Raw genomic sequence first — 15973 nt, 5'->3', positions numbered from 1 at the left:
TCATGTTAAATGATGCAGCATCATGTACGACTTACCTTAAGTTGAGTGGAAATTGCTGCACCAGATAATATTTGTTTTCCGCTTTTCGGATGGACGGCTGTGAGGAAAGAAACACAACACTGCAGTTCTTGTACTGCCATTGGTACGGTGCCCTTTGTTTTCATTGAGATTTCTGTGCACTGAGCACACGTCTGAAGCAAAAGAAAATTTGCTGAAATGATTGACCAAAGATGAGAAAGAGAGAAAGCGAGAGAGAGGGAGAGATTAAAGTAAAATAGATTTCCTCAAAGCTCCTGCTTAATGATTAAAAAAAAAAAAAAAAAAAAAGGACTGAAAGCAAGCGCGCTATCAATTAAGGACTGGAACATTTCCAGTTTTTATCTATAAATACACAAGGTGTGTTTGAATCCCTGCTCTCATGCCTTTGACTGGTTTATCGGTACATAAATGGAACTTTTGGCAGGAAAATTCACAGATAAACCACAGATGGGTTGTCTCATTTCCTCTGTGTTTATTGCATTCATGGCAATGAATAGATTTTTATGCTTCATTAAATTTGAAAAAGAACAAATTAAAAAAAAGAAGGAAAGTACGAGATCAATGTGCTGTAATACCATTTTGCCAATGTTTATCTTACAGTTTAAAATAAAACCTATCTTGGTTTATTCAACCCTAACGGACTGCAGATATTATATCCAGGGCTCTTAATTAGCTTTTTTGATTACCAGCTAATGTGGCTGGTAGAATTTTAAAGTTATCTTCCAATCAGAAAATCCACTTGCCAAGTTTTTAAGGTGGAAATAAGTCAGGATTTAATTGCAACTAAATGCATTTAATCAATCATGTTTGTCAACAGCAGTGTACTCTTTTCTTTTTTTATATCAGTATTCACTACAACAGCAAAAACAAGAAGAGGTTAACTCTTCACCTGATATGTTTTAAGGAACATAAAAAAATCACTTAATTTAAGAAGGTAAGAGACTGTCCCTCCCTAAGAGGGTTCCCAAACTTTTTCATGCTCCAACCTACTTTGGAAGGCATGTCTGCAGTCTTACATTATACTATTAAATTTAAAAAAAAAAATGCATCAACAATAACACACTCCATATGGATTTAGGAGCAAAGAGCTAACTAAGTTTCATTAAGAATTTCCCCTTTGTATATATTTTCTTAACAGCTTAGTCCAGTTAATGGCTGCAGCCTATCCCAGCAATCACTGGGCGAGAAGCAGGGGACACCCTGAACAAGTCGCCAGTCCATCACAGGGCCACGTTCAGAAAGAATGTTTAAAGAAAAATTATTATTGTATTGGATGATACAAGATTATAAAGCTTGGATATATTTTGCTTAAATAACAAATGTAACACAGTAGTAAATGATTAGTACTGACAGTTTTTTATGTCAGATTTTTATGTTGATCTAAATGAAGTAGCTGGAGTGTAGCCTGATCTTTGATGATTAGTGTGGTGATTTCAGTGTGGTTTTATAATTTCATGGACTACTTTAAGAGACATCTTCTATCTCCAATGATGTGTAAAAATATAGTTATTTGCCCTATAAATGGTTAAACAGATGTTGCAGTGACTGTCTTACTGACTGTAAGGCTGAACAGAGACATGCCATGGTACATATGGTGAGTGCAGCTGTGCTAACTCGGGAAGCACATGCATCAGAACCATATGGCTACATGAGCAGCCAGCTGACCAGAAACCAGCTCTTGCAGCTTAAGTTTGACTATTACTATGATACTTTGGGATTTACAACTGGCCCTATATCTCAACAGATCTATCTGTGATGAACAGTCTCAATAGAAGCAACCTCCCACTTTGAAAGAACTAGAAACACTATAATCCAATAAAGATAAACAGCTTTTTGCATGTATTTGTGGACATGAAAGTAGACTCAAACCTGCCAATGCACAAGCAACATGATCTGTGCATTAATGTAATTTGATACCTTTCAGACCATTGGTGCACACCTATTTAACCATTTGTATGCAGAACATCAGGAAAATCACCACATATGTCATGTCAAGGGTGTTTAAATACACAAAGAACTGATTTAAAAAATAGAAAACAAGAACTAAACCTTCCCGTGCCTAGGCAGTAAAGGAAGGAGGAAAAGTGTTTCAAACCTTGGTGCCACTGCTTTGTAGTGAAGTGCAATCTTCTCACTTCTTGACTTATAAGACTAATTTAGCTCTAGCTTGTGTGTAGCTATTATACCAGTAGTGATGTGTGTTCAGTCACAAGAAAGTCTCATGCAGGCTTTCTGCTGTATCTGAGGTTTGCTGGCTGTGCTGCAGGACCATATGGCATTCAGAACTGTAAAGGGAGAGATGGGCTGGCCTCTGAAACTTAAAGAGGCGGTAAGCTGAGAAAAGACAGGGCAACTTGTCAGGCAGTGTCAAAGAATATGATTATAGGTTATTGCGGGGGACTGTTTGTTGCTTTGGGATTTGTGGGTACCTGTGTAGGAAGAGGTTTTTATGTTTTATTCTTTTTAACAAATTTTTCAAATTTCAAGGACTTTTTCATCATAAATGACATGGTTAGACAAATAATAATTAGTGAATAAAGATAATATAATAATGACATAATTTTCATACTCTAAAACTATGTAACTCAGTTATATCCTCACATTTGAACGTGAATTCAAATGAGAAAAAAATATATCAGCTAATTTTTGTGCATGACATCACAAGGTTAAATCTACAACCAGCACTTTATAGACTTGCTTTATATTCCAAACTTACATGACAACTACTTAGAAACACTGCTTAGTACCACAGAATAGGTCAAGGAAATAATGTAAGCTGATTGAACACCAAAGCCACAAGTCCACGTTACCTCTGGGGAAAAAAAGAAAGACTAAATAAACGGACAGCAAATGAGCAGAAATGCCTTTTAGTTATTGCAAACCTTGATTATCTTACCCACACTGTGCAAATGTAAAGTGTGAAATAACTAAGTGGTGTAGTGTGACCTACATGGCTAGACTTGTATCCATGGCAACGAGGCTGTCTACTCTGCAAAAAGTTGGCAATTGTTACTTTTTTAAGTACCTTTAAATCAGTGTCCAGCGAATGGCTGTCCAGTAAGAAACAGGGAGCGGAGCGGATTTAAAACATGATGCAGTATGTTTGATATGTGTTTCGACTCCAACCCACTGGCTGAAACATTTGTGACAATCAGCGCATCTATTACCATGTGTATGTGGTGAATCCGGAGAGGATGTGATTGTGTGCTTCTCAGTGACTTTTGTGCTCACTTTCACAGCCAAATGACTGGAACTGACCATCTTCTGTGGAATTCCAAATCAAACAGAACAGCCTGAACTGTGAAATCATTATGAGGCCAGTGAAGAAGTCACGCTGTTTTTAATAGTGTCACCTAGCAACCGAAGGCAATTGTGGTTCCACTGTAAGGCAAACTAACGGGATAGGCAAAGCCACCCAAAACGAGACCACCAATCATACGTCCGACTTATAGCTAGATATTACATTCTCTGTGAATCTGCTCAACCTGAGGATGATTGCAGAAATGGTTGTCAAGATATGTGAACAACAAACATCTCTGTGCTTTTGGTCAGAGAGGTTCTTGGTTGTCAATAAATAACTAGTGTTTCTATTTCGGATCTCTGATCATGTCATTCAGCAAAGTTGCGTCAGTAATTACTAAGCTGCAGAGGGGGTCATCATTCCAAAGGTGTAAAAAAAAAAAAATTGCAAGATAAAAACACACTGCTGAAGGCAGCTGAGACCATTCGCAATACTGATTAGGAAGCCTTCTGCATACTTCCCAGTTAGAAATGTTCAACACATGTCTGACAAGACGATCCAAACTGCAGGCAGGATGACACATTGGAGGCATGATATGCATGTTGCACTGAACGTGGAATCAGTTTGGATGGACCTGGAGGCCATAAGTGACCAAGTCAGCGACGGGAGCCTTGTGCCTAACGTAAATATACACTTGAAAATCAAATAATGAACAAGCAGCAACCTCCGGCGGTTAAAAGTGAAGCCTATGCAGAAGTGCTTAAAACTGCAGTTCCCCCTATATCCACTAGGGGCTCCAAAACAGAGCAAATCCCCATAGACTCCCATGTTAAAAAGACCAACTTCACGGCAGAAATAAACATGTTTACAGAATGGTTCAAAAATCCATTTTCGGTTTATAGGTCAGGTTTACCTTCATGACAACTGTGTGGGGAGTGAATTTTTTTCTAACTCGCCTGTTTAAAAGTAATTTAATCTCGAAGTTCGTCTTATTTAGGGGTGTGTCCTTTTGATTGACAGATACCAATCTCCGGCTTCAAGTCAGAAGAAAGTAGAACAACCGCAGTTTTTAGCTGGTTAATAACGTGACTTAGCTTTAGCCTACTTAGCTCCGTTAGCTCCGAGTTAGCTCGGTTAGCTTTTAGCTACAGAAAGCTCAGAGTTTGCTCGATGTCAGTCATCCACCATGACACTCACAGCTCCCCTCTTAGCTCCACCTCTTTGTCCATATTTGTACTTTCTGGGCAAGACGACATGCATGACGCTGCCAAGATGGCGATGGTAGGAACCGCCCACTGAGCTTCAATTCAGCTCTTCAGAAACCTATGGGTGACGTCATGGAGGCTCCATCCATCTCTTTATATACAATCTATGATAATGAAGCATCCATTTTTCTCATTGCATGACTTACAGATACCTGTATTGCATTCATTTGGGATGAGTGTTGAATGATGACGGATAAAACAATGGTTGCTCGCGGTAACTGCTCACAACAAAAATGTTCCCGGTTTGAACCTTGGCTGGGGCTGCAAAGTTTCCATGCTCTCCTGTTTTTGTTGCCACACTGACATAACCACGAATCCCTGTATAATTTTAGCCCAACTGGCAACCTGTTTAGGTTGTAATTAGCCTGTTAGGTGTGTCTTGCGCAGCGGCAGCAACAAAGGAACAGTTTCCCACTGCAACTGTGAGGAGGCAGGTATAGAAGATAGATGGATGTTCAGGGATATTTTTTGTCATAAGTACAAATACCGACATCAGTCAGTGTAATTGAGAGAAACTGAGTCACATTTTGCTCATGTCAAGTACGTCACCCATGGCAACAACCGATAAAACAGCATTTCTTTTTTTTCTTTTAGATAACTCTCGATCAACAGTTGTCTTTGGTCACTATAATATGAAACCCTCACTTTTTCTCTTGTTCAGGAAAGCCTACATGCCGCTGTCCCGTTGGCTTCTCGGGACCTTTCTGTGAAAAGAGGATTTGCGACAACTACTGTCTAAATGGGGGAACATGTGACGTCACTCAGGGGAACCAGCCAGTGTGCCGCTGTATGGCAGAATATACCGGAGACCATTGTCTACACCGTGAGTTCTGCACTGAAACTTGGCGACACACACAAACACCAATCCTGTCGTCAACAAAGTGCACACACACTCTGAAACAAAAGCAAACGCCTGAAGACACATCTCTCACAAACACAACATTTGCTTCAATTATTTGCAGATAAACAAAATCAAAATTCTTCCATTAAACAACCGTTGGGTGTTTCTGTATCAGAAAGAAGTGTTTCGTTTTGTGCATTGACATAATGGGTTGTGGGAAAACTATTTCAGTTGCACATCATTAGTATTTTCCTACTGTTGTTTGCCCAAGGGGTGATATGTTTTCATCTGTGGCTAAGATGTCATTTGATGTGGATTATTAAGTCCCATTAAAACTCTGCTCAATTCTTATCTAACCAGTTTCAATTGTGTTCCCAGTTATACCCTAATCTCTCCTTATCTCTCGCAATCTGGGACAGACATCTGTCATCACTACTGTGTGAATTCAAAGGCCTGCACGTTATCCAGCAGCGGCTACGTGGAATGTGTGTGTCCTGCCAGGTTTGAAGGAAACAAGTGCGAGTTGGACAAGTGTCTTCGTTGCCACGGAGCTCCTTGCCTCATTAACGAGGAGACAGGAGACGTGGTTTGCAAGTGAGCGCTCCCCCTTTTGTTGCCCATCATCCTTCTTGCTGCGTCCATCGGCTTCATAGTTCCTGTGCATTTCTTTAAAAAAAAAAAAAAAAAAAAAAAAAGCGTTGCTTACAAGATGTATTCCACATTCAGGTCTCAGATGCTGTATCCACGGGCTACTGGCTGCTTGAATTAATTTGATTAAATCTGAAAAATTTATTGCGCCACATGCCTGAAGTGTTTTAGGTGTTGATAATGTCAGAGAAATAGAAACCAGGTGAACTTGCCTCCTTTACATAAATTATGTATATGTTTGACAAAACCATCAAAGACTAATTTTTTTTCTCCGCTCATGTTAGTTTTTACTTTGTAACTGAATCAGGCATTTCTTCCCCTTCCCCCAATCTAGCTGCACAAACGGAAGAATAGCGCCAAGCTGCCAGCTGTGTGATGGATATTGCTATAATGGAGGTACCTGTCACCTGGACCCTGACACCAGCCTGCCTTTCTGTCAGTAAGTCACCGCTTTGTGGGTGAAAGCGGGGGGAAAAACGCCAAATATTCTCCACTCACACCTATTGTTTTCATTCCGACACCGGCTCTGTGTTCCTGAAAGGCTGGCTTTAAAAGCGGGGATTAAATCATAGAGTTCTTTTTTTTTTTTTCTGTTTGAAGAACTTACAAGATAAGTGCCTCCTTCTGGAAAAGAAATCCTAAAGTTGACGGAAGGTTTGATGTCACTGTTTGGAGGCCATAGCACAGCTGGGGGCCAGCTGCTGGTACACCATCCTGTGCCTCCTGACACTTCACTGTGGATTAAAGTGTATAGACAGATAAAAAAATAGTTTCAAAATTCTTCAAAGCCAGTCATTCTGAACGCATTACACTGCTCATCTCTTCAGTTTAGATCTATCTATCTATCTATCTATCTATCTATCTATCTATCTAGAAAGAATGGTTCAATGTTGCATGAAACTAAAAAAAAGAACTTGTATCAGACAAAAGCATGAGCGGCGCACATAAGAAAATCCAAATTATTCTCAGGCTGCTTTAAAAATGAATACCTTGCCTGCTATAATCACATGCGGCTCTGTGGAAATCCATTTGAAAAGCCAATTGTCTATTTTTCAAATACCCATTGTCCACTGTAGTTAAATTGAAATTTGCGGTCACCACTCACAAGTTCCAGAGGATAGAATCAATTTCTATGCAAATGATTACTTCTTATTCGACGAGGTTAACAGATCCTGATAATGTGGTTTATTATTTGCTCCAAAGATCAGAAATTATGTGAGATGATGGATATGCTGGTGTCAAGAAATCATAAAGTTTGACCTTAATACCCGGAGTAAATGTATATTTCACCGAGCCAACGCAGAAATGAAAAAAACTTGCAGGGCTGACTTGCTTCAGTTGTAATGATAGATTTTGTATTAAATGCCATCAAACGAGAGAGAGAGAAAGAAAGACAAAGAAATATTTTATCAATCAATAAAACTGTACTTAAAAAAAAAAAAAAGATAAAGAAACTATACTATGTATTTGTTTTTCTGCTACAATATATAAAACCTCAGTTGGCCAAAATCTAAATAAATACATCTCATCAGTGAAATTTGAACTCTAATGCAGAGTTTTGTAGTAATGTTAGTTTTGTCTGCAGTAGTGGCTGAGTGGCTATCTTTAGCCTTAGCTTTTAGCTTCAGATGTTTTGTTCTTTGGTTTTTTTTTTTTCCTCAGAGGAAAAGGTGTTCTTGATGTTGCAAAACAGTTTTATCACTTTGAAATTTTTTTTGTAAAGCCTTTTCTGCATAACAGGCTGACATCCTGTGAAAAGACTTGATAAAGAAGCACATGCAGAACTGGCAAACACAATCCTAGACCTGAGTTTAAAAGAGTCCTTTATTTTTAATTAAATGACATGATATAGCTTTGGCAGGGTCTGAGTTATGCAGATGAAAAGCTAAAATAGAATTTTACTTAGATTTATGTTCCCTTTTATTCTGATGCCAGTCACACAAAAATTTGGGACATGAACACCAAAGACGAACTAATATACTTTAAAATGGTCTCAGGGGGAGTTCTGTCATCTGACCAATGAAAACGACACATTTTTCCAGTATTTAGTTTCTCACTGGTTTTAAAGAAAACACCTGTCGGGACTTTGACAGATAGTGGCATTAAATAATAATAATAAAAAAAAAGAAGTATACCATTGTCTAGTAACAACAAAAATCATTAGATAAAAAAAAAATCAATTACTTGCAATTATCAGAATTCTATTTTAATGAACATTTATAAAACATGCCACCATTATTTTAAGGGGCATAACTGCACCGCAAAAAAAAAAAAAAAAAAAAACTAAACTAAATTATATCACTAGTTTATAAAAAAGATGTCATTTTAACATAAAATAGTAAATTTTACAACCACAAGTCTTTTTTTTTTTTTAAAGTCAGCCTTTTAATTTAAAAGCTTGGAGCTCTTTTAGGTGTTGCCGCAGTTAACAGGCTCTTTCCCTGCAGATGTGCCATGCTCGGTGAAAAGTGAAGATGATTTGTGTGATGATTTATTTTTTTAATTCGCTCGATGACAACGCAACACTGACTTACTCCATCTTCTAGCTGAAGCTGCTAAAAGGATTTAACGTGTCAGTCTCCATTCATCAAGCAACCGACTGTTCAACAACATACATTCTCTGGGCCCTTTTATCACTCCCAACACGATGTTTTGCAGCTGCACGTCAGGGTTCAAGAATCAACGTTGTGATGAGCTGGCCAACCCCTGCGATTACTTCTGTCAGAATGAGGGGATGTGCACATTAACAGCTCTTAACAAACCTCGCTGCAAGTAGGTCCCTCTCACCTCTCCAGCTGTGTTCAAAGCCCACTCACCCCCTTTGTACACACACCCACCCACCTCCACTCCATCTGGCTTCATTTCAGCCTCAGTCCGGAAGATCTGGTGCCTCCTTGTAGCAACCTGTCATGTAATAAGTGCTGATAAAGTGTTGTTTTGCCAGAAATGGCTACAGCTGTAGCAGTAAACAGAAAGACAATACTAGCTAAATTACTCAGAGATTACAACTTTACTACAGTGTTGCTCATATTTTTAATACAGTTTTTTAAGCTTTAACTGTAATTATTGACTTGTGACAGCGCTGCCAGTACACTAAGAGACACAAACAAGCACGAAAAGCTTTGTGAAGTTTCTGTATTAATGAGAAGTGTGGCGTCATATGTTTTTTTTAATATGATAATAGCACACATACAACTTGGTAATAAATGCTGTCAGTTGCAGAAAAAGAAAAGTTTAACTTACATACAGTTGTGCTCATATTTATTCATACCCTTTCATTAAAGAATGAAAAAACAGCTGCCTATAAAATAAGATCAAATTGACTAAAATAATAATAAATAAACAATTCTGATTGAATAGAATTTTTTTCTTTTTTTAAAAAAAGCAAACAAATAAGATAATTTATTACACATTACATCACTCATAAACTAATATTTTGTTGAACAATCTTTTAATGTTTCCGCTACAGTCAGGTGTTTTCTGTTCCTCTCAGTCAGACTTCTGCACCTGTTGACAGGTATTTTGTCCCACTGTTCAACAGAAAAGTGCTCTCATTTGTCCAGGACCAATTTGATTTTTTTGTTTTTTTTTCTTTCTTCAACTCAATTATATGAAAAAACAGTGTCTTACATTACTAAATTTTTTTTTTTCAAATTTTTAGTTATTGTTCCTCCAGTTATTTGAGTTACTGTTGTAAATTCAGCCTTTTCTTTAATGAAAGGGGATGAATACATATGAGCACAACTGTAAGTCACAAGTTTGCAAGCATTTTTACTTTTCAAATATCACTTCTAAAATGATCTATTTACTGGACTTTATTGGACCTTTGCTCACTCACTTTGGGGAAAAACTTTGCTCCAAAGCCTGTTGTTCATCTGATACGTGTCTTCTCCCTCCTCTTGGATACTTTATTGTATAATACACTTCATAGGAAAATAGTTTTTTCCTTTTTTTTGCATTTAATTAAAAGAGAAAATTGGGAGTTTGGACTGAAATCTTACTTTTCTGTCCATTATTTCCTGGGTCGGGCATTTAGGGTTTAATATCTACAAACCATAAAGTTTGCGCTTTAAACGAGTCGTCAATTTGAATGGCTTACTGACTTTCCAATTTCTCAAGCTTCTAATGGATCTTCAGACTGTGAATACAAGCTTGGCAGCTGTTTGTACATTAGTTCTGTAATAAAAATGGCTGTTTTTGTTTTTCTCAACAAACACATTGTTTCTACTTAGAGACTGAAAACATCTTAAGAACTAAATGGTGGGAAAGTTGCTAGTTAGCAGTAACTGTGCCATTCAAAACATCATTTATCAAGTCAAAATATCAAGTGAGATAGAAAGATGTTAGTTGTAAAATTCGGGGGGAAATGTGGACAGCTGTTTTCTTCTGTCTGTCCTTGTGCTAAGCTATGAGCAGGTGGTGTAAGCATTTTTACACACAGTGCAGGTGAGCATATTTCCCAGAAAATAAAGTGATAGTGATAGCAGAAGCTGCCATTAGGTTTAAAAAAAAAAGATTAATTAACCATCTTGCACATAGAGCAACATCTATATTCATTACAACTAGAGCAGGTGCTAGCTAATGTAGTACTTCTTACAATGTCAGTTGCTGCATGACTCAGCGCCTTTGTTGCCCCTTACTGCCACCTTTCTACTCATCTCATGCAGTCCTCACCCTGCATAATGAAGCAAGGGGAAGTGAAAACATGCTACAGTCTCTGTGCCGTGGGCATCAGTCTGTCCGTTTCCAGCCTGTGCATGATTTCTGGCTACAAGTGAACTAGTCCCTCCCCCCCCCCGCCCAATTACATTCAGTTTATCTGAACAAACGTCTCATAAGTCAAAATACATTGATGTAAATGTACTTTATCTTTAATGCAAGTTAAAAGTTTCCCCCAGGGAGTTTTTCGTTTCTTTGTCTTTGCCTTCCGTAGGAGATCGAACTCCATGTTTCTTCCAATTTCTCATTAAAATTCATGTCAATGTGACATTTCGTCCTACCGAACAGCGATTCATTTCCCACATCTTTGGGCCTGCATTCTTATTTTTGATGGCCTGATGTTCTGAGTGCATGTAATTCAGAATAATTTCATCACTCTGCCGCACCCACCAAATCACTCATGCTTTACAGACCCATCTGCGTCAGTAGTGTGAAATTACATATCACCTCTTCTAACTAGGGTCATGCATCACTACCATTGGATTCCATTGGAACACAAATGAGATGAAGATTTACTGTCCTGCTGTCATTTATTTCATCCATTTATTTTTTTTGGTTTGGTGTTTAATACACTGAATATTCAACATGTAAATCCACACACATGGTTTATGGTCACCACACTTCTTTTTCTTCAGGTGACGTGTTGTTTGTGTTGGCAACACCTCATGGCAACACTGGATCATGTTGTGTTTTATATGTGAGCCATGCTTGCATCATACTTTAGTTCATTTGGCAAAGGTGTTATCAGAAGTCTGAAAACAGCTAATAACAGTTTATTTATATTGACCTTTGACCTTCTTTAGATGTTCAGCCAATTGGGCAGGAACACAGTGTGAGAGACCTGCACCTAAAAGCAGCAGATCAGACAACACCAGTGGAGGTAAGGACTCAGAATGTAAAGGTTTAGTATTGTAAAATAATTAAATAAATGCAAATGTCCTGGCTGCATAAATATTTATCGCTGTGCACTAACCCCCCACCCCCAGAGTGTCAGAGTAATGATTTTAATGTCATGCTTTTAAAAATTCTTGCTTTTTTTCCCCTGGATAATTGTAATGAAATGCTTTTAAACTCTCTTCAAATCAAGGAACACAGTGGTCTGAGTCTGAGTCTGAGGGATGTTCAAATTCGAGCTTTATTGTAGTCCAGCCAGTCTAGCTTGCTTAATTTTTAGGGGTGGGAAAATGTAATCGAAAAATGGAACATTGGGATTTTTTGGTTCACAATTTAAAAATCAATTCTTAAAAAAAAAAAAAAAAAATAAATAAATATATATATATATATATATATATATATATATATATATATATATATATATATATATATATATATTTATTTCACATAAATAAAATAATCCATGATAAAAGTTTTGTCTTTTTTTTTTTTTTTTTTTTTTTAAATCTTTTTACTTGTCTTCTTGGGCATTAAAGCAGCAGAATGATGGTCTGGCTACTGTGTTGCTTGTTCCTCACTGAAATCACTGAAATCAAGAAAAATGATGAGCAAAAAAAAAGTTTTGTACTTTTTTTTTGTTTGTTTTTAATTTACAAACATCAGCAAAGTAAAAAAAAAATGTAAGATTCGAATCGGGACAAAAGCATATCATCACAGCCCTATTAATTTATTTTAATTTAAGTAAAAAACACCGCTGTTGACATCCCGACAGGGGTCTGCTTGACATTAATATTTAAAACAGTAAAAAGAATTAATATGGATGTAAAATAAGAGCATACATACTTTCATTGAGACATTTCTATGTAATATTACCTGTGAGCTGTCTTCTAACTGCCTTTTTTTTAATAAAGCTTTTGGAATTGATGCAATAAAATGTTTTATTACTTTGTTATAACATTTGTTAATCACAGTGTTGCTGTGTATTTCATTTGCATATCCTTAAAAAAAAAAAAAAAAGGTGAAGCATGCTGGCAATAAGGAGAGAAAATAAAACTAAAGTAAGAATCTGTGGAGCCTGACTCCATTTCACGTCCTTCAGATAATCAACATTTCTCCTCTGTCTGTCCCCCAGGAAGCATTGCCATCATTGTGCCTCTGGTCCTGTTGGTCATCCTGATTGTTATGGTGGTCGTAGGTGTTTACATCTGCAGACGAAGACAAAGGTAAATAAAATGAAAATGCATAAAAGGCTTCTCAGCAAAAAAAAAAAAAAAAAAAGACAAAAAATTGTACTTTAAATAAAAAGGTTTGCTGTTTATTTCATCATGTTCAAAATATCTCATCTCTGATTCCAACTGCACAGCTAGATTATGTTTTCTTAGTGTGCCAGGTGGTGATTTATTGTATGGAGCAGTGGAGTGCTGTGCAGCATACTGACCTGTGCATTGTGTGTCATGTTAATGATGGCTGGCTCCACAAACACACACACATCCACACGCCAGGGGAAAACGTGTCCAGAGGCAGCCCATGACGAACGGAGGAATAAACGTGGAAATTGGCAACCCATCATACAACATGTATGAAGTGGACCATGACAACCATGCTGATGCAGGAAGCCTGCTGCGACCCAACTTCACACTGGACCCTCACAAGGTGGGCTTGATGACCCAGATACAATGTGATAATGGAGCATTTTAATTTGCGTTTTTTTTTTTTTTTCTAAATGTCGAATTTGCTGGCAATAAAATGTCTAAATAGTTTGTTATAATAACAAATGTAATTAATAGGAGACTCCTCTGATGTTATGATGAAACTATAAAAAAATTTGCTTTGGTCAGACCTAAAAGTGAAACAGAGATGTACGTTCATTTGATCTACACACACACAGCAGTGAAGCAGTCGGTATGCTCAGATCTCTAAATAACAAGTCCTTCTATGTCAGAAGTGTAAATTTCATGTATTAAGCAGCATATATATTTAGAAAGGTGCGGTAATTGGATCTTTCCATTTTCCATGTGTTTTACTGCCTCTAACACATCCTTGATAAAAGCAGCAGTTTTGTTAAAAATCAACTTTAATTGGCATTTAGTTATGGCAATGCTTATTTCACCTGCTAGTCATCAGCGTTGTTGTGTTGCCTTGCTATGTTGTCTTTACTTGCAAAGCAATTTTCCAATAATTTTTCAAAATAATTGAGTATTCTTCGCTCCTACTGCAGTAGCTGTTAGTTTATAACGTGACGCTTACGGCTTGAGCACGTCATCGAACACCGCAGTGGATTTTGTGGAGATTGTGTCAAAGCTGGTTAGTGTGCATGTATTTACAGGTGCCGTGAACCAAAAGGACTCTCCATCTGGCTGGTGATTTACTCAGCTCAAACTCTCCACCATGTTCTAACATTCAGCATATTAAATGAATCATCACACTTTCAGCAATATTTATAGCTGACCTGCTCGAGCTGGAAGCCTGTTTCTGCTTCCCGCGCAACCAACTTAAACATCTGCAGTTCAGAGTTCCGCTTGGCTGCATTTTAACTAAGTTGTGCTGATTCAAAGCTGAACTACCGTCAGTGTTTCTCTTGATGTAGTTTTATTTTAATTTAAGCAACACTTTTATACATAACATCTGGACTGATTGTGAAGTTTTGACACGTTAAAAACCAAACTGTTTTTTTTTTTGCATATTATTGGTGATGTTTGCTTTGTTGCAGGGCTGGTGTGTAAAATCCAGTGAGCCTCACACCTTGGGCATCAATTCTGTGCCCAAGGAAGTAATCCCTGGACAGGTAAATTTTACATACCTTATTAAGAGTATGTAAAACATATTTTAGATTACAAAGATTGTTGCTAGTTGCTGTTAATATTTCAAATGTGTTAAATAACTTGATGTAAGAATGTAATATTTCTTTATACAAACTAAATACTTAAGCCAGAAATCAAGATAAAAATGTTTTAAAAAGAGATTTTTTTTCTTTCCAGTCAATGTGGCCCTGATGTAAATTTTTTCAGAATTCAGGACAAACAGTGTGATTCCGTGTTTTTACTGTGTATTTAAGCAGAGTTCTTACAGCTTGATTGCTTTGCAAAAAACACTAAAAATGAATGAGTTTTATTTCTTTTCCCTGAGTCAAAGATACATTTTAATACTTCAAAACTTTGCTGAAGGCTGCACTAATCAGCTTTCTATTAATTAACTTTTGGCTAAGTCCATTGGGGAACTAGCGCCGTCTTCTGCAGTCACTTTACTTCTTATCTTAAGCTATTTGCCCCAAATGTTCAAACATTCCCAAACAGCTTCTAAATCTGAACTTTAGTTTGTTGAAGGTGCAGCGAGCAGCTGTTTTCTGCAGCGTGGTAAACATCCAGCATTCAACTCCCTCAGCACAAAGCAGCAACTAGACGGTAAACAAAGAGGAGGCCCAGATAGATCCAGGAAGTTATGTAGTCTGGAATGAGCCATAAGCAGAGTGGAATTTAGTCTTCCTCAAGGGGCCAAAACATGACTCTAGATGAATGGGTTTTTCTCTTTTAATAAAGGATTTGTAATGTAAATAATCAACTGTTTGCCAAATGGAGGATGTTGCAATATTAAATCCTTCCATGTTACCAAATAAAAACCCAAACACAGAACTACTTCATTAATGCAACTTAAGGATTTTCACCTCTGTGCAGCCATCTTTATGATTTCCTTTCCTTTTTTTTTTCCTTCCCTGTACAGCCAATGAACTACTCTAACCCAGTGTATGCAAAGATCTATATCGATGGGCAAAACTGCCGGAAGCCAGTCATCAGTATCGACGAGAGGAGAGAGCTACTCCCAAAGAAACTCGAGGGGACAATTCATGAAACCGCCGCATAGCCTAACTTTACACTTTATACTTCTTTTTTTACCACAGTGTACAATGTATAATAAGACGGAGCAAACAAGATTTTTCTATTGCCTCTGAGGCTCTTAGGTTTTACTGGTTTAGCATCAGCATCCTGTCTTTGTTGGTGTGTTCAAGAGTTTTATTTTCCATTTACGGTTTCCTTTCTAATGTTTGTTAAAGATAAGTTATACAGCACTATACTGTATACTGTACCGAAGTAAAGCTGCTCATTTGCAAAAACTTTATTAACACCATAAGCCACTCTTATGCACAGTTCAAGTGATGACAATGCTGTGCTACAGTTTATACACAGATGTTTATTGCTTGAAGGAATACAGACATTATGTTGCTTTGTCATGAAAAGAAGGGAAGATTTGACTCAAATTCCCTCAGTAAATGTATAGAAGGGTTTGTTTTGTTTTTTTTCTCACTTAATTATGCTGTATCGACCACAAAGC

At 37.4% G+C, this 15973-nt stretch overlaps 1 protein-coding gene across 1 annotated transcript in view; it reads left to right on the top strand.

Annotated features, from left to right (window-relative positions):
• lrp1bb (low density lipoprotein receptor-related protein 1Bb) overlaps positions 1–15505 on the top strand; it is a gene marked incomplete at both ends in the record, with an annotated part of 313004 nt that extends 297499 nt beyond the window's left edge. Inside the window, 9 exons of the mRNA XM_079254397.1 lie at positions 5207–5368; positions 5806–5980; positions 6369–6473; positions 8693–8806; positions 11557–11633; positions 12780–12870; positions 13150–13300; positions 14358–14432; positions 15365–15505. Of these exons, the coding sequence (XP_079110523.1) occupies positions 5207–5368; positions 5806–5980; positions 6369–6473; positions 8693–8806; positions 11557–11633; positions 12780–12870; positions 13150–13300; positions 14358–14432; positions 15365–15505 (1091 nt within the window). The remainder of the gene's footprint in view (positions 1–5206; positions 5369–5805; positions 5981–6368; positions 6474–8692; positions 8807–11556; positions 11634–12779; positions 12871–13149; positions 13301–14357; positions 14433–15364) is intronic.
• Positions 15506–15973: the final 468 nt, after the last annotated feature.

The sequence above is a fragment of the Telmatherina bonti genome (assembly GCF_933228915.1).
Source record: "Telmatherina bonti genome assembly, chromosome: 15".
Lineage (NCBI taxonomy): Eukaryota > Metazoa > Chordata > Actinopteri > Atheriniformes > Telmatherinidae > Telmatherina > Telmatherina bonti.
This window is presented reverse-complemented; position numbering and strand designations above follow the sequence as displayed.